Source organism: Crotalus tigris, unplaced genomic scaffold (assembly GCF_016545835.1).
Source record: "Crotalus tigris isolate CLP2741 ecotype Arizona unplaced genomic scaffold, ASM1654583v1 scf7180000017744.3724543626:3957646, whole genome shotgun sequence".
Taxonomy (NCBI): Eukaryota; Metazoa; Chordata; class Lepidosauria; order Squamata; family Viperidae; genus Crotalus; species Crotalus tigris.
In genome coordinates this window covers 3,888,310-3,912,599 of record NW_024096611.1, presented here as the reverse complement: position 1 = coordinate 3,912,599, position 24,290 = coordinate 3,888,310, and the positions used below count along the sequence as shown (strand labels likewise).

The 24,290-nt window shown below is 34.9% G+C and overlaps 1 protein-coding gene across 10 annotated transcripts in view; it reads left to right on the top strand.

Annotated features, from left to right (window-relative positions):
• The window catches only part of RHOBTB3 (Rho related BTB domain containing 3), an 86,205-nt gene that overhangs the window by 54,876 nt on the left and 7,039 nt on the right, over positions 1 to 24,290 (top strand). For 5 of the 10 annotated variants that reach the window (XM_039340441.1, XM_039340439.1, XM_039340437.1 and 2 more), the window contains 8 exons: positions 1,389 to 1,573; positions 1,780 to 2,005; positions 5,288 to 5,480; positions 12,681 to 12,832; positions 15,540 to 15,651; positions 18,272 to 18,637; positions 19,700 to 19,812; positions 22,160 to 22,280. In XM_039340441.1, the coding sequence (XP_039196375.1) occupies positions 1,572 to 1,573; positions 1,780 to 2,005; positions 5,288 to 5,480; positions 12,681 to 12,832; positions 15,540 to 15,651; positions 18,272 to 18,637; positions 19,700 to 19,812; positions 22,160 to 22,280 (1,285 nt within the window). In that variant the 5' untranslated portion in view covers positions 1,389 to 1,571. Of the gene's footprint in view, positions 1 to 844; positions 1,574 to 1,779; positions 2,006 to 5,287; positions 5,481 to 12,680; positions 12,833 to 15,539; positions 15,652 to 18,271; positions 18,638 to 19,699; positions 19,813 to 22,159; positions 22,281 to 24,290 lie in introns of those variants that run through there. The other 5 variants (XM_039340445.1, XM_039340446.1, XM_039340444.1 and 2 more) reach the window with 4 other exon arrangements.

Here is a 24,290-nt window from a genome sequence, read left to right as displayed (position 1 = left end):
AAACAGTATTTTTCCAGAATTTGTTTTACAAAAGTGGACCAAAAACAAACTACTGCACTATGAGTCATCTTTAATTGGAGTTATTTTATTAACATTTATGTTTTTTAGAATTTCAGAAGTCCTTTCATAAAAAATACTTAATTCCTCCCTTAATTCCTCATGTTATGTTTCTGCCCTGCAACAGTCAGTATACATTGCATATTCTTAGTACTTACTGGGCTGTTTTGAGTTACCAGATTTTCTCCTCTACATTTGTTTTTGTACTTTGCAACCCCAATTTTGCCAGTATTTACCTCTTGTGCTACAGAGTGGTGCGTTGGTTGCACAATGACAGTAGGTTGAATAATATATATGCTCTATATACTATGCTAAATTCATTAAATTAAGCAAGTTAATTTCTAAATAACAGATTATATTTGAGATTTTGGAAAATAAATTAATTAAAAAAGCAGCAATGGCTTTTATTGTCTGTTAAAGTTACTGTAAACCTAACTTGTTTTACATTTCAAGAGCAAATAACTGTACTTCAACAATTTGGAAAAAAATGAAATAATGTTGCATATTTCCCCCCATTTTAGCAGATTTAACTACTATACTGAAAATATAAGAAAGCTCTTTTCTTTTCTATTTCATGTAAACATCAGAATTTGTAATTGAAATACTCTCTTAGGAGTTTTGTTGACAATGATATTTCTATAATATTGTTAATTTATAGAAGGATCCAGGGCAGGGCAAATACTGTAATTAAAATGCTCATTTTTTTTTCTTTTTCAAAATGACATTTGGTTTTTACTGATTACAGTGAATGAGGAAATGGGGAAATCATTGCAAACTTTTTGAAATTTTAAGATTAAGTAAAAATTAATGTTAGCCTGCTAGTTGATAATAAACAGCACAATGTGAAATCTGAAAGGTTTTGTATTCCTGCTGTTTTAAAAACTGCTACTGTCTTGTGCAAGTGGAAAGAATTTTAAATTGGGAACATTTCTTTTCTAGAATGTTGACATCTCTCTTAACTTGATCTGCCTGATTTCTTGCATATGGCAACTCTGGAAGTGGATTGGCTGCCAGTGAGCTCATGGATTTATTATGCATCTTTTTTTCAGCAGCAGCAATATACCACGAAGTCTCCTTCTGTTCAGTGAGATGTTACCATTCCCCAAGCTGTAGTTTATGTGTGTGCGTTTCACCTGATTGTATCAGGCTTTGCGGAAATATAGAGCGCTCTTCCTTTTGCGGATATTAATATTCTTTGTTGGTAGTGTATACTGACGTCACGAGGCAATGGCTGAGCTTGAGGCTGGTAGTTGCTGAGTTTATGTGCTAATTTCATCTTCAGCACAGCAAGCAAGCTATTGTCACGAGCTAACCCTCTTTCTGGCTTACAGAGACAAGATTGCTCAACAAGACATGAACGGAAACTCCCCAGAGCTACCGCGATTGCGACTAGGTGAATGAAACAGCCTCAGGAAATGGAGGAAGAATAAATTCAAACGGCTTTGGATTTGTAATGAAAGCAGTTTTTGTGGAGTTCCAAGGAAATTTGCTTTCGTGCTTCTGGATTTAAAATCATGTATGTTGATTATTGTTTGTTCTTTTAGCGTTAGGCATCCACTAAAATCAAATATACCGGTATCTGTGTGTCTATGTTTATATCAGTGTATACCGGTCTGTATATCTATATATAATTTGGTTTTCCTATTTTCCTCGCCCTACATTTTCTTAATTTTGTCTTAGTAAATGTTTAATGCAACACATTGAAATGTTATTTATTTGTAGGTCTGTTCACATTGTAGCCTTTGGGAATGAAAGAGATGGATTTTCCGAGGATGATCAGCAGAAGAGTTTGATCTGGACTTATCTTGGGAGAAGTGCTTTAGTTTCAGAGACTGACAGTAATTTGTTATTAAACTCTGCCAGTTACCTTAGAAATCCTGCATTCACCGAGTATCAAGCTTGTGTGTTTGGAAATGTCAGATTGGTGATACATGACTGTCCTCTCTGGGTAAGAGAATGTAGTAAAAAAAAAAAAGTTACAGATCAGTTTTAAACATGTCTACTCTGAAATATCTAGGTCTCAAAGTATTCCATTAGGCTTATTTCACTGCAATCACATGTAGAATTGTAGTTTTATTATAATCTGGGCCAAGTGCTAAACTAGTATTCAGGTGTTAATATGTTAAATTGGATAAAAAAGAGAGTTAATTTTTTAAGATTGCTCCCAGTTGAATATATTTTGTGTTATCTTTCAAATTTAAAATATAAAAGAAGCATTTTTATTTCTACATTGAAACAGTTTTGTGTCATAGAATAAAACTCTTTTTATTGAAACCAATATTGTTTTGGAGTGTTAAATTTCAATTAAGACCTTTTTCTAAAAGCAAATTAACTTTCAGCTTACAATATTTATATTCCATGAATGTCAACTTATAAAAATTAGCACTTTTCTTTTTCTTAATTAATCATGCAAAAAATAGCTTTTAGTGATGTTTCTGGTGTTAGTATTAGAAGTCTTATAAGTAACTAGATTCATATCTTTATGTGAGATTTTGAGTGATTTATATGGAGGTGAATAAATAACTTGCAGTTTAAATTTTAAATACAAGAAATAAATCCCATATCTGAAATAACAGAGCTAAATTTCTATGAAAGTCTATCAGTATTGTCAGATGATGTTGGTAGTATAATCCATACAAGTGAAATAGAAAAATTATGTTATCTATTATTGTTGATAGATAACATATTTTTAATAGGTTCCATCTCCTGAAACTATCTGATGGTTGTGGACAATATTCCTTGGGTTTTAATTTTAAATAAGAAAATAATCCTTTACAATGTAAATAATATGCTTCCAATCTGTGACATAAAAAGGTTAAGGGTGAGTGTATAACTATTTTTAGAATACTGGGACAGCACAGCAGAAGTAGCCACTACTTGCAGGGTGATCAGGAGAACTAAGAAAGTAAGCTAAACAAGAAGGATAGGTAATGAGAAAGTTCTTATCATTCTCACCACAGTGTTGTGTTTCACATTGTTGTCACAGACATTATTGAATAGTAGACTTATATAACACTACAGCATTGTACCTACTGCAGTTGTCAGAGACAAAAGGATTTCATTTAATGTGTCAATATAGAAATTTCACTTAGGATTAGGGTTTCCTGTCTGGAGATAGGACAGGTTTAATAGCTAATTAATGCAAGAATTAGTTAAAATACTTTTGCTTGAAGAGATGTGCTCAAAACCACTTTTTCTAATTTATTCTGATAATGACATCTAGGATCTGTATTTACTGGATCTATATTCAGCTACAATCCATTCTTTCCCTCCCCCATCCATGAAATATGTTGTACTTGAAATATGCATAGATAACTTTGGGAAAAAAATCTATTTAGTGCTCAAGGCTTCTAATGGGACAGAAGAGTAACTACAGTGCATTTGAAGGTAATAGTCTGTTCCAAGTAATTATGAAAATATGCCCTAAGTTTACATACTAACTTTGAATTCATACATTTACATGCAAACATTATAGATAATTGAAGTTTATTGATCCTGGTGATCCTGTATTTTTGTCTCAAATGTGCATTTCAACTTCATTACTTACACATGTCTTATATAAGACTTCAGGAATAAACTGTATCTGAGATTAACTTTTTATGGAGGTCATTATTTGCAGCAGTTTGTAATGTGTTCTACATATATATAAAAACAGACATTGCTTGTGGTATTTACCATGTTAATTTGTACTCAGGTGGAATGTTTGCTATTTTCTAATGGCTCTAATCCCACCTTGCGATTTTTGTATGTGTACGAATAAGGATCTCCTCTGAATCTTTGAAATAGTGAGACAACATCTAGGAATATCTCTCATTAGTTGAGCAATAACTTATATGTGTAAAAATTTAGGAATTTCAACACTAATATTTCCTAATTGATCATTTGTTAGGTTCAAAATGTGGATTGATAAGTGTATTCATAGTGTAAAACTTTTGAATATTCATTATGTCAAACTACATTATATCATTTCAATTTTGTTATTCCTGCTGTCTTTTCTGTCTCTTCTCTTACTATTATTCCTGCATACCTTTTGTCTTTCTTTTCCATTCCATCTCCACTCTCAGGTACTTCTCATACCTCTTAATATTCTGAACTTAGCTTATGTTTTCTTTTTCTCAGTTACTTAAAATATTGGCTAATCTAATTAAATTTTCAACTTGTGTGATTTCTGATGTCCTGCGAATTGTGATACTATAACCAAAAAAAAATAGAGCAGAAAATTCACTCATAGTAGGCCTAAGGTTTTCATCAGCTGACAATAAGGGCATTGGGCTGACCTTTCATTTTTAAAGTAGTGAGCTTCTCAGAATGTCATGGAAAAACAGTTGAACTTCAATTTCTTATAAGAATAAATGTATCATGATTCTAACCTGAACTTTAAAAGCATTATAAAGATTGTAATAAAAGGTGGAGTAACAAAGTGGTCAAAGGGTACTATGGTATTCGTACATGCTGGAAAAATGTAGGAAAACATAAGCTGGCACATTCAATATCTCAGAAAAAGTATTTCTAATTGCCCTTGTAAAATGTTTTGTTTAGTTAGCTATCTGGTCTTTAATCTTTACAAGAAAGTTGGAACAGCCTTTAAAAAAAGGAATACTGTATTTACTAAGAATTTTAGCAATTGATTTCTAATAACTGGTTTTACTGATCTTCAGAAATGAAGAACTAATGGCAGTTATTTATCCAGTAAATCCAGGTCAGGAATAAACTGCAGTGAAGCAGATACACGTTTTCAGTTATATCTTTTCCTTCATTTCCAATAAGGACGACATTTTAAAAGTCAAATGCTTCTGCTTTCAAATGTATTAATATTGCACCAATGATCTGATATTGCTATAATTAACTAAAACAAGTGGTAGTTTTGATGCTTGCATTTTATATATAAAATATATTAATAATTGAATATAGTTTATCTTAAAATTTAGACTGCTGGATTCAAAATCCTTTGCAGCCATTAACTCTGTTAGTTTCATCTAGTCACTCTATGTATACAAACCCATAACTGTAAAATTGACATATTAACATAAAGTTTGCTTCAAGCAAGACATAGAAAGCAAGATGGAGTTTGAACAATTGATTCATTGCAGACACCTTCACACATTTTTAATACCCTCAAAAAGAAATGTTGTATCCTAAGTTTTAGTAAACTTTCAGTTATACACTTGTGTGCTCTGATCTCTTGATCAATAAAAAAGGGAATTTAGCTCCATCTTTTTGTTTTGTATAGGATATTTTTGAAAGTGACTGGTACACATCTCGGAACCTCATTGGAGAAGCAGATATCATTGTGATTAAATATTCTGTAAATGACAAGTCTTCATTTCAAGAAGTAAAAGATATTTATGCACCACTGATAAAGAAAACACTTAGTCACTGTTCAGTTCCAGTTATAATTTCTGCTGTTGGTGCAAGACAAAACGGTATGTGCTAGAAGTCATGTTATAAACAGCTGAGATATCAGTATTATGCTAAGTGTTGGATGAATCATGATGAGACAGTTTTGTTATTAGACCACTCATGATAAAGTTAGTACTTCTTAGAATTGATGAAGTGTCACTTAATATGCTACCAGAAAACATTTTACTTGGTTTGATTGATTCCAGTTGAAACAGAAAAAAATGAGAATAACTCGGAATAGTATCATGCTATACAGGTAATCCTTGACTTACAACAGTTCATTTAGTTAATGTTCAAAGTTACAATGGCACTGAAAAATGTGACTTATGACCATTTTTCACACAGCTGTTGCAGCATCCCCATGGTCACGTGATCAGAATTCAGATGCTTGGCAACTGGTTCATATTTATGATGGTTGCAGTGTCCTGGGGTCACGTGATCTCCTTTTGCAACCTTCTGACAAGCAAAGTCATTGGGGAAGCCAGATTCACTTAACAACCATGTTACTAACAACTGCAGTGATTCACTTAATGACTGTGGCAAGAAAAATTGTAAAATGGAGCAAAATTCACTTAATGAATATTTCACTTGGCAACATAAATTTTGAGCTCAGTTGTGCTCGTAACCTGAGGACTACCTGTATGCTCATTTTAAAAACCATCTAAAAGCATGAGCAATATTCTGAGTTATGAGTTAAAGAAAGTGATTATTTGAAAATTTGATTGGTACAAAACTATGAAGAGCAAATTTTCCATATTGATTTTTGGGTGTACTCAAAATGTAGTTCCCAGTAAGGTATCACTTTTCCATAGAAGTACATGACTAATTACAAGTAATGATGGAAAGATGACCAAATGTGCATCTTATATCATGCTGCAAAGTCTACTGTATCATACTTGAATATTTTCATCATATTTAAGTCATAGGATCTGCAGCATGATGTTATGGAATTTCATTTTGTCACTTGCCTCCTTGTGAGCACCTGTGTGCCTTTTGGAATTTGTATAGGAACAAAACTAGTATAACTCCACTGATTCCCGAACTCATAGTAATGAAGCATGCTAAAGAAATACATAATTTGTAATTGTGAGAAAGGGGTTTCTAGTGTATGTAAATTGCAGTTTGAAAAATAATTTTAATAATTTCCATGATATATTAACAGTTTGTGTGGTGTATTGAGTATTTGATCATAAAACATGTTTTGCAGTTGAACTTCTTTATAATATTATTTAATGATTTTAGACAATATTTATGTGAAGTGATACAAATTGTCCTTGACTTTCAATTGCAATTGGGATCTGAATTTTGGTTGCTGAGCAATGCACTTGTAAAGTATGACTGCATCACTTAGAGATGGCAATTTCTGCAGTCTGAACTGTATTATTAATCAAATTCATGACCATTGATCAAGAAAACTGCCTTACGTCAATGGGGAAGCTGGCAGGACTTTGTAAGTCCCAGGTCAGCAGGCAGGTAAGTGGCTACTCCTGGGTTTGAGAGGAAGTAAGGTGGTGCATGGGGATGCGAGGAAGAAATTGTGAGAGTTGGGGACAATTTATAAAGGTGCATGTGAAAGGTGTCATAGGGTTGGAGAGTGAGGGGATGTATGAGACATGGATTGGGGACGGTATGTGAGGGCTTTGGTTAGGGAGGGTATAGCATGAGTTTGGGGAGGATGTGAGGGAATCCTTGAGAGGTGCAGCAAGGGGTGGAAGGATGCACAAGAGTGTGGTGAGGGCCCAGGTCAGGGAGGGTGTAAAGGAATGTGCAACAAGTGAGGCATGAGTTGAAGGTGGTGTGAGAGGGTTGGGTTGGGGAGGGTTGGGTTGGGGAGGAGAGGGTTGGGTTGGGGAGGAGAGGATGCGCAAGAGTATAAGGAGTGCACAAGAGGTATGAGTTGGGGAGGTTGTAAGATGTATGTCAGAAGCATGCGTAAGATATTAGGTATGAGTTGGGGAGGATACACAAGTGCCAGTACAGCATGAGCACAGAGATGCTGGGAGGGGGGTGTTGTATAGGTGGGGAAGATTTACCTCAGCAACTTGCAGCTTTTCCTACTGTCTTCTCCACTGATTTTCTGGAGAAGTTGACAAGGAAGGTTGCAAATGGTAATCATGTGATTGCAGGGTGCTACAACTGGTTGTGTCAACTGGTTGCCAAGCACCCAGATTGTGGTCATGTAATTATGGAGGTGCTGAGATGCCAGACTTAATCTTACCTCATTTTTGATCAGGAACTTTCCTTAATAGATTATGGGAATGCTGTAGTCATTACATATAGCTTAACTTCAACAGAGCAATTCAAAACAAGCTGTTTAGCAATATAGTTACATATGGCTATACTTTTGGTTCAGAATTGTACTCAGAGAATGCTCATTGGTGCTACATCATACTGGAGTGAAGTATTGAGCAGGTGGTATAAGGATCAATCCTAGATCTGGTATCTTCAATATTTTTCTGAGTAACTTAGTTTAAGGGAAGGAATCCTTATCAGATTTATAGATGCCACAAAATTAGCTGGGATAGCTAAAACATTAGCAACAACATTGAAAGTTATCAAAATAGGTTAGAAAACTAGTCTGAAAGTAACGTAATGAACTTTAACAGAGACAAATACAAAGTTCTTAGGAAGGAAATGTCAAATGTGCAGGAGAGGATGAAGCATGTATGTACTGTATTTATGAGAAAGCAGTGTAATGGGGATGCAAAGAAAGTACAGTAAATGCAATTTTAGATTGCATCAGCAGATGTATAATGTCCAAATAATGCAGTCTTTCCATTTTGTTTTACTTTAATCAGACAAACCTCATGTTGCTCTCAGTTCTGAACACTGCACTTAGAAGAAAAATTCAGAGAAATTGTAACAAGTTAAGAGAAGGACATTGGGGAGTATGAAATATTATAAAGACAGTTCTAAGAAGCTGGATATATTTAGTCTTTTTTAAGATGATAGGGAGGATATAATCTCCAAATATATGAAATGGTATCAGAAAGAACAATGCAGGGCAGAAAGATATATTCTGACTGAATTAGAAAAAGTTTTCTAACAGAGAGAGCAGTTTAATAGTAGAACCAATTACTCAGATAAGTGGTAGTCTCCCTTTTGTTGAGTGTGCTAGGTGGAGGCTAGTTAACTAATTGCTTGGGGGTGTTTTCATCTGGATTACAGGACTGGATTTGGATGGATTTAACTGCTTAAATAGTACCCTCCAATTTTGTAATCTGGGATTTCATATTTCAAGTGGAAATGTTTCTTCAAAGTTCTTTTGTTTCATAATCACTATGCAAGGGCATGCTTTTTATTATATTGCTGTATATTGTAGCTATAGCAGTTTAGCCTTACAGTCCATGAATTCTTAAATTTGACCAGCTTCTATGTTTTGCAGAGCATTTTTAGGTGTGAAAGAAAAAAAACACTTTCCGATTTGGAAGAAAAAACTGTTTTGCAAAGTTGTATTGAGAGTGCAAAGAAAAATAGCAAATAGTACTAGAGTCACATTACAAATAAAAAGACAATATGATGAATAGTAACACTATGTTTACTTTTCAGCATCTCTTACCAAGAATTTCATATATCGGGTGGAAAACTCGCAATGTCATGTGTCACGACGTATCACAACGTTTTTGCCATTGCCGGCAAGGGGTGGGCACGGTTTCACTATGACGCATTTAGCCCCCGGGCTGGCAGTTTGACACCCCTGTCATATATGATATAATGGTGTGTTGTGCTTTATAATAAATATGGATATCCGGACTACATCACTTGATATCTCCTTAAATCAGCTGCATCTTTTCTTGGATTCACACAGTGGCTTTGCAATTTGAATCTGCATTGAAATTGGAATGCTGACAGAGTGCAGTTAAGTGCCTTGAGAAGGACTCACTTTCTTAATTCCAAATTTTCCTGGAGTTGTACAGGTATCTTGCAAGCTCAGGAAAAGACATACAGTAGCTTCTTTAAGGAAGTATCAGCAGATATACACACTGATGGCAACATGAAAGTATCTTTTTAGCTCAAGTTTCAATTGCAACACATCCCTAATTTAACTTATTTTAATGTTGATGGCTATCTTCACTTATTTAATATCTGATTTAGAATTAAATTTACTATGAAGTAAATATTAATCATTATGCATGGCATCATTAGCACTTCTGAAGAATAACAATGTGTATGTGCAAATAGGTGGATTTATAGAGATAGCTATAAATATTGTTTACATTGTGTTGCTGTTATTCTATAAGGACATAATTTATTTAGAATGGTTGATGATTGCAATAATTAGTTATTTATAATATGATTTACCACTGTTAATAGATGAGAATTTTTTCCTTTTGTTTGAAGGATTATCAAATGGAATTCATTTGCAGTTTATTAAAGTCAGTGGATACAGAGCTAATTTTGAGTGTACTGTGAAGAGGTGTGTACAATTATACATTTTAAAAAGCATTTAAGTTAATTTTTTGGATACACACACCCTCACACACACATGAATAATTGCTTGTTCACCTGTAAGAATATCTTTTTTGCAGAGATTATTTATTCAATCTGCAAAATTTATTGACTGCCTAGCAATAAATATTGAATACACTTGTAATATTATATTAACCATAATACCTTTGCTGAGTCATAGCTTTCAGTTTAGAATTTACCTTATTGTGTTTGATAACCTATTCACTTATGACTGTAATTCATATTTGAAAGCTGAAAATTTAATTGAAAAAGATGCTTGTTTCTGTGTGACACAGGTAATCTTTCTGTAAAATGAATTATGTATTTTTTTAAAAAGAAACAAGAACTATCAATATTAATAATAAACCAGTAGAATACTGGTTGCATGTATTGATACTTAGGTATTTTTATTTTGTTATCCCTTAGGTTATACAGTAATCCTGTCTGAAGATTTTACTCTCTCTCTCTCTCTCTCTCTCTCTCTCTCTCTCTCTGTCTGTCTGTCTGTCTGTCTGTCTGTCTATCTATCTATCTATCTATCTATCTATCTATCTATCTATCTATCTATATATCTATCATTTATATGGCTGCCCATCTCATAAGAATGACTCTGGGATGTGTACAACAATCAGTTAAAACAAATACATAAAACAATCATTATTAAAAAAAATACTGCATAGGAGAAAATAAATCAGCTGCAGTGATGGAGCTATCATAAGATTTCACTGATATCCTGGGATCCCAGTCCTGTTGACAAAGCCAGGTCTTGAGGGACTTTCTGAACATTAGCAGAGATGTAGCTAAGCTAACTTTGGAGTGGTGGAGAATGTTTCATAAAACAGGTGCCATGACAGAGATGGCTCACCAAGTGTAACTTGCAACATGGCTTCTCTATCAGACCTGATGGGTTGGGCAGATATAAATTGGGAGAGGCGGTCCCTCAGATAACCCAATCCCCTGCCATGAAGGACTTTAATGGTTAAAACCAGCATTGTGAATTGGATTGGAAGCAAATTGGCAACCAATGTAGCACGCAGAGCATAAGTGTAAAATGTACTTTTCTAGAAACATGCACAATTGTCTGCACTGTTGCATTTTGTATTAGTTGAAACTTCTAGATATTCTTCAAGGGCAGCCCCATTCATGGGATCATATTTATGAGCTTGGATCTAGAGAGAACCTTGTAAGCAGTGAAGTGTTTTTAGCCCACAAAGTCTCATTGAGGCAAATTTCCAGTACATTCTATAGCCTTTGTGTTCCTTCAGACAAGTGAAGAGTGGGGAGAGAACTAGCTAAAAGGGTTCAGATTCTGATGAAATTGAGTAACTTCATAGATAAATGGTCACAATCTTGACCTGTTTCTAGTAATAACTTCCAAAAACATCCTTATAATTTGTTTGATCCCATCCATAAATGTTTTCGGCTATCTCTTCCTTCTTACCTCAACCTTGCCAAGCATAATATTTTTTTTTGAGCAATCATCCACTCATATCACATGTTAAAGTATGTGGTTTCCACTTACTGCTTATTGGCTCAGAACAGTCTTTATAGCGTTTGATCTGGGATTGATTTGTTTTTCCTTGCAGTTAATGATATCCTCAGTATTTTTCTCCAGAATTGTAATTCAGAGATGCCTCATTTTTTTCACTCTTTCTCAAAGATCAGTTTTCAATAATCTGAAAATAATCCCTTGGGAAGAGATCATATACATACATATATATACATATATATATATATATGGTTTTAATTTCTGTCTTCCTTGTTTTTTAAAAAATATATTGTGATTTTATGGTTGAAACCTTAAAGGAACGTGACTGAGGGGTTGTTGGTGCTCTCTGGACTTGGTTGTTTTCTTGTAGATGTTTCATCATCCAAATTAGCTAACAAATTAGCTAATTAGCTAATAAGGAGTTGTCATACTTCTTAATAGCACTGATGATGTTACCTAGTTTGGTTAATGAAATGTCTGCAAGAAAATAACCAAGGTTGGAGAGCACCAAGGATCCCTCATTTCAACCCTAGTTTGATTACTGAAATGTCTGCATAGAAAACAATCAAGGTCAGAGAGCACTAAGGACCCCTCATTTCAATCCCAAGTTACAAATATTCTCTTTGCCAGTAATATAACTCTCTGTGAATCTCTGAGAGACTTGAATGATCCATCTCATATTATTCCAAAAAATCCATCAGCTTTTCAAGACCCAGTTTGGGGAATTATAGCGGGCTCTGGGAAAGAAAACAAAAGCTGTGGCAGAAGTGAAATTTTATTTAGCATATTCTAAATATATCTCTTAAAATAGATTTAATCTGTTATAGCAATGTATAGCTAAATAGTACCTATGATGGTTTCATTAATTGTTTATTAAATTGTTGCCAAATATAAGTAATTATTATATTCAGTTAGAAGTAATCAAAAAAGGAGACCAAGGAATGAGATATCTGTCTCTTACTGTTTTTTTTTCTATAGTATAAGAACAGTAATTTTGGTAAAGTAAATCAGATTTGTATTTAGGTGGGAAGCAATTCAGCATCATAAAAAACTTTGATGCAATTGTTTTTCAGATAAATCTAAGCATGAAGAATTTTAAAAATATATAGAGAAAAGCAATGTTTAATAATAAAGCTTCAAGTTAAAATACATAATTATAAAAATATAATTCTTGTTCAAGTATGGTCTTTATGATTTAATGCATAACTAACATAATAGAGTTTAGAATAATTGAAAAAGAACCAATTTATTTAAACTATTTTGCATGAATTGTTTGTTTTCACAGAAGTCCCCTGCACTTGTCCTTTGTGTATCTCAGACAGAGGTAGCTGTGTTACAGCTTCTGAAGGAATTCAGCTTGCTAAAGAACTAGGAGCCACTTACTTGGAACTGCATAGCCTCAATGATTTTTATATAGGAAAATATTTTGGTGGGGTGGTAAGTATAATATGTTAAGATGCAAACTCTTTTAATTTTTTGCTTTTGAGTTTGCAAAATTCAGATGTTAGTGGGAACAATTGTGAAGCTATATGACACAAAATCAGGGGCCATGCTTTGATCTGATTGGATAAGTCAGTCCTGCAAATTGGCATCCTTCAGATACATTTGGATTGAAACTTTCAGAATTCTCAGCCAACATGATTTTTGCTGAAAAGTGCAATCCTACCTCGATTATTTGGGGAGAGTTGATTTAAAATTTTATTACCTCGGTTTATGTATAAACTATTTTTATAAGTATAAATTTGGTAATGGAAATGTGATTGGTATTTTTTTCTCAGTACGCTGCAGAATCTTATAGAAAGAGGGAGTGATAGTCATCTGATAGAAGTCAGTGTAGACATTCTAGCCATGGTTGTTATAGTTAATATTCTAAAATACATTTTTTTAAAGAATAGCATGAGGTACTTAAGAATCTAATGACCTGAAGTTACTATTCTAGATCAGTGTTATCATATCATGTGGGGCCTATTGGGAAGACAGCTAATTCATTTCTACTATTAAATTCAGTTGATCATTGGTTAAATCGGTATTAGACGTAAATAGAATCACCATTAAATTAATTTGACTTAGATGAGATGCACTGAGGCATGGAATAAATGACATTCACAAATGAATTAGTGTCTTGAAAACATAAACAATAGTTTTCTAATTATTTCTGAGAAATAATATGTGCTGCTACAAGTAGAATCACTAATCTTAATTTGGAAATGTTGTTTTTCTCCAATTAGTTTTCAAATATAAACCATTATAATAATAGCAATATCACTTAGACTTATATACTGCTCCATAGTGCTTTACAGCACTCCCTGAGTGGTTTACAATGTCAGCATATTGCCCTCAACAATCTGGGTTCTTATTTTTCCAACTGCGGAACGATGGAAGGCTGAGTCAACCTTGAATTGGTCAGGATCGAACTCCAGACTGTGGGCAGAGTTTACCTGCAATACTGCATTCTAACCAGTATGCCACCAACTTTGTTGATTCAGCTGCTTTAAAAAGGGGCTTCAATGAGTATGAAGTTTTTCACATAAAAAACAGGATAGCCAATAAGCTAGAATAATAAGGAAAGTTATTTTATATTTATTCCTCAAACTATTTTTTTAAAAAAGTATGAAGGATCCTCACTTGTAAAGAATGCTATATTTTTCTGTAAGTACATGATGTCTCTCATTTATAAAAAAATTAATTGCAACATTTCTAAGTGCTAGTAAAATAAAAATGAAATGGTTTTTATTGCCACTTTTTAAAAATATATCTCTTATAACAGCGGTTCTCAACGTTTGTATGACGGCGACCCCCGTCACACAAACGTTATGGGCATGCGCGGCGCGGCGCCACCCCCGCGCGCGGCACGCATGGGGGCGGGGCCCCGCACGCGGCGTGCATGCGCGGCGATGCCCCCTTACGCACGGCGCGCATGCGCGGCGACGCCCCCCGGAGGCGCGGCGCCGCCCCCCATGCGCGGCACACATGCGCGGCGACGCCCCATGGAGGCACGCCGCCGCCCCCACGCGCGGCGTGCGTGCGTGGCGCGCCCCCGGAGGCGACAAAATGGCGGATCGCCGCGTTTGGCGACCCCACAAAAGAGGTCGATTGACCCCAAATGGGGTCGCGACCCATAGGTTGAGAACCGCTGTCTTATAATGTCATATAACTATCATTGCATTTATATCTCACACAAGAATTCTGTGTAGTAGTAAACACTATTTGTGATAACTTGTATTCTGAGGATAAACATATTAATACCCCACTTGCACTAGTTTGGGTGTCATCTTTCCTTACAAATTGCAATGGTTAATTATTCCTAGTTCTGCCACAAGATTAAATAATAATATGGGTTTAATCACACATGTGAGTTTGGATCAACTCTATCTTATATAAATTTTTATATAACTTTTATAACATTATAATTTTATATAAATTTCTTATTTTGTTATGATGAGCTTTTAATATTTTATTACAGTGGTCCTAGAAAGTTGTGTTATTAAATCAGGAAAGAAAAAAGTAGACCTTATATCATATGACATTCTGCCTATTTGTTGCAATGAAAGGTGATGGCCAGGAATTGTGAACACTTGCTATTTCGTCTCTTGCTCTTTCAGATGTACAACCCTCAATGGCAATTCTAGCTGGGCATTTATGTGATTTCACAGAAAATGAAATTACATGATTTGGTCCAGGAACCAGGATTTTCCCTACATTTTTACTCAAACATACTTGACACTATGAAATAGTACTTTATAACCCTTTTAGTACTCTACAGCAGGGGTGTCAAACTGCCGGCCCACGGGCTGGATGTATCACACCAAAACAGCACCCACCCCTTTGCTGGCAATGGGAAAAAAGTCATGATACGTCACGACACATCATGTGACGTCGCGAGTTTGACACCCGTGCTGTACAGTCAGTTGCATTTTTGTAACAAATATATAATCTTGTTACATTACTTTCTGCTGGCTTTAGTGAGAATTAAATAGTTTTTAAGCAGGATTGCAAAGTATTTATATTCAGAGTATTTATGCAGGAAAGCTTAGATTAACAACAACAGTAATAATTAGAAATACTTGGGTGACACTGATCAACTGCATCTTCTTGAATGAGTTTGATTATGAAATTTAATGATATGAGTTTTGTTTGATTTTAGCTGGAATATTTTATGATACAAAGCTTGAATCAGAAATCATCTGAAAAAATGAAGAAAAGGAAGAAAAGCCATAAATGTCATGGAGTTAAGCCACCTCAGCTTGATCAGCCAGGTGCCTTCCAATGTCTGTTGCAATGGATTGTATAATATTACTTGCAGAGCTCATGAAATTAAAATTTAAAATTGTATTTCCTAATGGAATCTCCAACCTTTCTGGGCCATGGATAGGGTGTTATGGACAATGCAGCATTACAAAATGACTTTCATGAGAGGAGCTCATTCTTAAAATGATTGCAGTCATGAATATAATTTCTCATAAAATATCACATTCTCAGAAACAATAAGTTGTAAGTTGAGACTACCAGTAGAGTTAGTCCTTGCCTTCTTTTTTTCTTGAAGATGGGCAGGAGTGCATTAAAACAAATACTGGTCTCCAGTCATATACCATCTTTATTCTATGGTTTATGATTCCAGAAGAATTCAAAAGAAAAAATGGTAACAAGATGGAAACTAGAACATCCATTTGAATGTTTTTTTTAAATAATAGTATTGTCCAGAGTCTTTATCAGTGTGTGGATATTTGTGTCTGGATATGGGTATGTTTTCCATCAATTACATAGGGCATAATGTTCTCTGATTATATAAAATACAGGAAGAAGTCGATGTATTGTTATCAGGTCCAGATACTTCTGACAGAAATTTAGTATGGTGTAAAGTATTGGTGAATTATGAGCATATAATTATTACTTTATGTTTCATTCCCCAATGTAAATTGGACATCTCAAAATGCTTTTTATTTTTTTAGGATAAACACAGATTGTCTGATTACAAAACTGCAAAACAATAAATTGGTATTGTAATATATATGTCATTTTCTGTTCACTCATCTCAGTTTTAAAGAATCTAGAACAGGCAGTTGCCAGGACTGACTTGAAGAGATTGATTTGAAGGTCTATGGAGATTCTCGATCACCCAAGTCATGGTTGTCCCAAAAGTGCTTTTTCAAAAGGAAACTGGAGTTTGTTTTTCCTTGAAGACATTTCGCTTCTCATCCAAGAAGGAAGAAAGAAGGATGAGAACCAAAACATCTTCAAGGAAAAACAAAGTCTAATTCCCTTTTGAAAAAGTACCTTTGGAACGACTGACCTGAAGGCACAAAGACTGACTTGAAGGCACTAAAGAAAAGGAGATATTATCTGATTTTAATGTCCAAAGTCTTATATAGAATGGGATTGGTGTAAAGAACTGGGCTTAGATTTTTCCTTTCATACAGGATTGAGCAACCCTTTTGTGCCTGGTAGCAGCATAAATTATAGTGGTTGAAATAATGAGGCAAACTGAGCAGAGTCATGTCATATACATGGGAGAGTCAGGAGTTATTTTTTTTCCCTAGGATTTGGAGGAAAGAAGGTATGTTTATGCAAGTATGTTTAGTATGTTAATCCTAAGCCTATTTTAGGACTGACAATGACAGCTCTGCCGACAGAGAAGTTTCTGAAAGTTGCAGAAAAAGGGGTGAGAATTATGTTGCCCTGGTGCCCAACCTCCATTCATGGTCAGTTCATCAACTGCCTCTCCTTCATGTGAACAATGGTGGCAACTTTAGTTTTTTCTCCTTCTCCAGATAGCATCTTAGCTCTTTTTATTTTAAGAACTGTTAGTATTCTTAAAACTGTTAGAAGGTATTCAGTCAGAAAGAAATAAAACCCTGTGCTGCCCTTGTAAATTAAATCGTCTTTAATTCAGCAAAAATGTCTGTCACATTATTCAGAGTACAAACACTGTACTCTGAATATAATACCAATATGAAAAATTAGATTTGAAATGTAATTGTTGCATATGGAGTGAAATTATGTTCTTAATAGCAAATCTGAACTATACAGTGCAGTTTTGTGCTAGAAATGCTTTTTAATGCTATTGCCTATGAGGATTTAACTTCTGGGTAAAGGTCTTCAAGATTTCAGAATAAATGTAGTTGGAGCACAAATGTATAATAAGCTACCAGTGTCTGGGCAAAAGCTCCTCATAGCTTGCCAAATGCTCTAATGGTAGCTAATGGATTTTCCCCCCAACTTTTCTCTGCCGCTATTTCCATCTTCCCTCACATTAATTATAATTTTAGTCTGATGCTGAACAACAAGTTCTTTTACAGAGTTCTTTTCTGGTCAAGTTGATTTTTTTTTTGCTTCAATTATTACATTTTTATCTGGTAACTTTAAAAGTAGTTTAAGAACATGTCTTTATTATACTAAACCATTAATTCAGATATGAAATAATTCACAGTTCTTCCGTATTTGAAATTATTATGAAATTTGTTGAAATAACATTTCATATTATGAAATGTATTTCAACAAATATGTAGTTCTGTATTTTTGTAGCCTGGATATTCCAAGTTTCCTATCTAGCAGCAGAATTGTCTTACTAAAAAATTCCTCATAAAGCTCTTTTTTTATGAGACAAACTAAGTTATATAACATACAGCCACATTTTAACTTAGTGTTTATATGAAATCAGCCAGTCTGATGAGTTTTAGTTTCTCCTGTAAATATGTAAAATGGGAAGGTGGACAAATGATAAAAGCAGTCACCGTTCCAAGACAAGACAAATCATGTGGATTATCATATTTTATGTATGTAAGGTTAGAGTTTTAACTGTGATAATTTTATGAACAATGATTTTATGAACAGTTTATTTATTATTTTTTCTAATATATGCTCTCTATCTTTTTTTAGAAAAAATGCCTATCTTAAAAGGCGAAGCTTCACATTATGATTCTGATTTACATAACTTGTTGTTCTGCTGCCAGTGTGTTGATGTGATATTTTACTCTGAAGACTTGAAGGAGGTAGCAAAAGCACACAGGATTGTTTTATGCTCTATTAGCCATGTCTTCATGTTGCTTTTTAATGTGAAGAACCCAACTGACATTCAGGATTCTTCTATCATTAGAACTGCTCAGTCTCTCTTTGCAGCCACTCAGGAAACTCTGTTTCCCATATTAAAACATGGCACATCATGTGGTTCACCAGTAAGAGTCATTGTTAAAGACTCGTTCTTCTGCTCTTGTTTGACAGATATTCTGCACTTCATTTATTCAGGTATCCTCTCACAATAGTTCCAGCTGTTTATTGTCTGTTAACAAGGAAGAGGTTACTTACTGCAAGGAAACTACATATTATTTTATTAATATCGAAGCCTATGTATTTTGAGTTAGGGTATAACTCACTTCAGAGTACAAGTGGAGACATGTGTGCCTGGTCCATCAAACTATTCTAGAGAAGTCCATTTTAAAAAAGAAATAGTAGATATGCTGTGCCCTGATATTCTTATAAAAAGGCTCCTTTACCATAAGGTTGCTTCTGTAAGCACATGAATCGCCCACCAACGTCCACTTATGTGCTTATTAGATTTATTCCCTAAGTGGAGAGCCCATGTTTTCCAATAGATCTGTGTATGCATCAGAAGAAGAGTATGGCAATGCAAAAGAATTTGATACTGAAGATACCTGGATACACACGTGAGGATAGGTTTTTTTCAATGTAAGTTGCTTCAGAACAAAAATGTTTGCTGTCTACTGCCAAATCCAGAAAGGAGATTTATAACCATGTAGGACCCCAGCCATCTGAATGCCAGTCATATTATAGAGAACTTTCAGCAGACTTTGAAGAATATGACATAGTATTTTCTATTTTCTTTGATCATTTAAAAGTCAGCAGGCAACCCATGACCTGTTGGGTCATCAAAGCGGTATTTCCTTACCAGATTCCTCAATGCCTTCAACAATGATAGACATTCTAATGTACTGAAAAGTTCTTATAAATTCAGAGAGCTATTCAGAGATGCATCTGCCTTGAAAGTTACATGTTGAATTGTATAGCATAATCATACATATAATTGCTGCTTCTGAAAAAATGATGGCAGTGTGGCAGTGCCCTCTGACACAATATCAGTGAAATTTCTATGGGTGAATGGGTAAAATTTGCCTTTTATTAGATTTGGTGAAAGATAATGCAGTGGAATCTATAAAAGTTAAATACTGTTTGCAACCAAGCTACAATCTTTAAGGGAGACATATGCACATCAGATTGGTAATAAAGATATCTTGTGCTAAAAGTGATGTTCTGTATGGCATTTTAATAGTATTTGTTTCATATCTTTAGGTGCTTTCCAATGGGACCTATTGGAAGAGCACATTAAAAAGAAACTGAAGAATCCTGGAAATGTTGAGCTTGTTCTTGACAGAGTAAAATGTATCTTGAAAATTCCAGGAAAGGCAAGTTGAAATCTTACCTTTATTATAAGAAAAGATGTAAAGAGATCTATTTTTTATCCCTCAAACAAGAGGCTTATACTTATTTAGAAAAAGCATTAATATTTATAATAAGAAAGCACTGTTAAGATTCTTAAAAGCAAATTAAAAATTTAGAGATTTGCATAGATCATGGTAAATAGTAGTTTTTAATGGGAAGAAGTATTTTCTTAATAAGGAAGGATCTTTTATTCTGTTTCCTGAATACTGGAACAGAAGTATAAATCCATAAAGCTTTTGCAAGTGTATTCATGTTAATTTAATGTGAAAAAGAAAGAATATGAATTTTGAAATAACCATCAGTAAGATGTGCCAAAGGTTTTGGTATCACTCCTCTTTTTCTCAAATAATTCCAATTTGCTGTGACGTAAGTAGAGACTAATACAAATGGCATCCTCTTTTGTTTATTCCATAAATAGAATAGACACTTTTGATGTATAAGTTAATACATTCTTGTAAATAATAAAACCAATTAAAATAGTATTGGCAGAACTATTGATACATTTAACCTAATATTTTGTGGCATACTCTTTTGAGGAAATGTTATTAATATTAATATATTAGTAACAATATGTTAAGTCATACATCAAAACTGTCTGTTCTATAGACTATGGCAGTGATGGCGAACCTTTTAGAGACCGAGTCCCCAAACTACAACCCAAAACCCACTTATGCATCATCGGGTGCCGGGTGGGTGTGGCCCATTGGGTGGGCGTGGCTGCAGTGGTAACAGCAGACTGGGTGGGACTAAAAAGTTCAATCAATTCCAACTTTGCAAGATCTTTTTTTCCCTGCGAGAAGTTGAAATTGACTGATTGATTGAACTTTTTTTTTTTGTACACGGCAGTGGAGGCCTAAAGCAAAAAGGTTTTATAAAACCCAGCTGAAGGCCTAGGACTGGGGCGATGGCCCGTGTGCCCACAGAAAGGGAGCTGAGTGCCTCTTCTGGCATCTGTGCCATAGGTTCACCACCACTGGACTATGAAATACAGCATAATAGAAAAAAATATGAAAAATGAAATATAAATTTGGTTTGATAAAATACTGACCAAAGTAAGGTGGGATGAGATTGTAAACACGTTTAGTCATTATTATTAAAAATTATAATTTGGTTTGAGAGAGAGAGTGAGAATTGTGTTGATTGAAAGAGTGGAAAACTCCAATTAAAGCGTAGGTATTATAACATTATTAACTAAATTCTTCCCTGTAAGTCAAATACTTCTATATTTTTCATTTTCCAAAGGAAATAGGATTTGGGAAGAATAAATACATTTTACAGAAACAATATTACTATAGTAAAGACTTTTTTCACAACTGCCTTTCTACAGCTCCTCTGTGTTATCTTTTAGGACTTGGGCTCTGCTTGTTTGTGGTGTACTAAAGCTTTCTATTGTTAGTAATGATTTACACTCTTTTCTTGTCTTGCTTTGCATTTCTCAGCATTAATTATACCCTTCACCAATTGGTCTCAAGCCTGCTTGTAAATTCCATCACTTCAGTTGGTGTCTTTTTTATTACATTTTCCGCCCAGCTCTGTGCTCAGTTTGTTGGCAGCACTCCTTTAAATTCATAGGCTTCATTGAATTTGTTTCATTAGCCTCTATGTCTGGTAAGAGTCCAGCATTCAATTGTTTCTTTCAGGGACATCTTTTTATAAAGTTAGATTTCCAATTCCCTGAATTTTCATTTAGGAATATATACAAACACCTTGCCTGGTAAGCTTCTGCCTACAGCACTCGTTCTCCCTTGGAAGGTTGATTCTTGCAATAGATATTGTATCATAATTGTCCACTGAGGTTGTGCCTTCCATGATTTACAGACAAAAATATGATAATAGAAACATTATTAAGGAAGTTCTACAGATCAAGTGCTATAGAAGTGATATTTATAAAACAGTGAAATGGAACAACTTGCCTCCAGAAGTTATGAATGAAAGTTTTTAAGAAGAGATTGGACAACCATTTGTCTGAAATGGTATAGGGCAGGGGTGTTAAACTTCAGGCCCGCAGACTGGATGCGTCATGGCGAAACTGCGCCCACCCCAATGCCAGCAATGAAAAAAAAGTTGTGATATGTTGTGACACGTCACATGACATTGCGAGTTTGACATCCCTGGTATAGAGTTTCCTGCCTAAGCAGAGGGTTGGACTAGAAGACCTTCAAGGTGCCTTCCAACTCTGTTATTCTATTCTAAGGACCAAAGATAAAATTGATTTCAGTTGGTATAATAGCAGTAGCATAGGTAAAAAATTTTTTTAAAAAACTTCAGTTAAAAAAACTCTATGTATTTAACCATCTTCTCATTCTGCAGGTTAACAGTTCCCAAAATTATAGAACTTATTTGTCAAAAAGACCGCTACATTTATGTAACAGCTCTCTCAGACTTTTCTTTAACACAACAGTGTTAGCTGATGTCATGTTCAAAATACAAGGTATGAGATAAAGTATCACTGATTTTTTTTCATATTTTCTTTAAATAATACAAAATAATGGAAACATATCTCCTGAACCTTTAAGACAACATTTTCTTGACTTAATTAGGAAACAATATTAATGTAAAAATGAAAAATTAATAATTTCCTTTCACTAGAGGACCAACTGGGCAATCTTGAGCAGCTCAGTGGCTTTCATTCCTGGGAAGAAAGCAATGGCAACCCCCCCCCCCAAAAAAAAATCCAAAACCACCTTGCCAAGAAAACTTCAGGGACTAAGTCCAGGCAATTGCCAGTAGTTCAATACTGCCTAAAAATTAGTATAAACAAATTTAAAATCTTGCAAAGCTGAGTGCTTAATTGAAAAACAAAATCTTTTTCCTTGGGTACATATTTTTGCACTATTTTGTTGTGTTTCCAGTCAAAGACCTGAGGGGAAGGGAACCCTGTGCATTATTACATCTTCATTGACTTTAGTAATACTTAAACATATTGTAGGCAAAAATTCTGCCTTTAGCTGTTTTTGGGCATTCACATAAATAAGAGTAATAAAACAGCTTTTATTGACTTTAAATTATTATTTAATTAAATGATGCTTGGTAAAACAAAAAGTATTAGATTTTCTGAATCTGTGAAATAGCCTTATGTGTCCAAAGAAATTATTTTCTAGATATCGCTTTATTATGAAAAGAATCCATAAGCTAAACTGAAAACAAACAGGTCTTTGAAATGTAGCAACATAACTTGGCAGTAGAAACAGTTTGCTTTTAAATGTTAATCTTTGGACATTTTGTGTAGGAAGTGGAGGAACAATGGGCATCATTGCTTATTTCAAAATTCCAAAGAGAAATAAAGTGATATGAACCAAAGTGCCGTGGTTCACAAAAACAATGAAAACAATTATTCATTTGTATGTTAAAGAAATTCCTCTTTAAAGAAATTAAAAAGGGAATCTCTCTTTTAATATATCTTAAGCATGTGTAGAGAGTAAGGAAGATGATCTTGACAGAAATAGGTAAGAACTGCTATCTAGGCAAATGAAACATTTTAAAGCCCTGACACACATGATAAAAAGTGATTCAAGCAGACATCTCCCTGATTCACTGGAGTATATAAAAAGTGGGGAAGGGGAGTGAGGGAAGAGTCAGTACAATCAAACTTATAAGATTCTGTTATTATAGTTAATCTCAATAAAGGTAATTTAGTCTTTCTATGCAGTTGATTTCCTGGTTTGTTCTACCTTGTGGGGCTGATAGAATGTAGTGCACAAATGAATGAAAACTGCATATTTTTTATGATGACTGAATTGTTGGCAAAAAATATATGTGCTGGCCCACTCCCCCCCCCCCCGACCAAAGTTCTACAGGTGTTTATTCAACCTCTCCCAAACAGGTTCTCAGAAAGCACTCCCGTTGCACAGGTCCAGATTCCAAGCTCAGTATAGCAAGAGTCACTGGGTAACTGAGTCCAATTGGCACACACAAAGTCCAGGAAAGCAGTCCACAAGTCAAACAGGACACATGACATGAACACACAAGGTATAGAACTGGGCACAACAACATTCAAGTCCTCAGGCAGGATTAAGTAGGCAACACCTCCCATGAGTAGTCTAGCTAACTGGCATTGTACCTGTCTCCTCTCCGCTCTATCTGTCCTTGGATCTAAAGGAGGTTTGGACTCCACCTCCTTCTCATTTTTAACAGGTGGCAGCTGCTCCCAGGCCTGCCTGGAGCCTCCTGGCCAACTTGCTGCAGCTGTGGCTCACCTCCCTCAGCCTCAATCTGTCCCATTTCCAATCAACCCAGTTGAGGCTGCTCCATCAGGCTAGCATTCTATGAGACCTGATCTTAACCAATACTTGGCTCCACACTTTCCTCTGCAGACTCAAACTTGCCCTCCTCCTCTGAACTGACATCTGGAGAGGGGTCCGTGGGTGGGGGTGAATCCATGACAGTATATTAGTTCCAGAACCATTTTAATGATAAGGTTCAGCTGAATATGTGAAGGGAT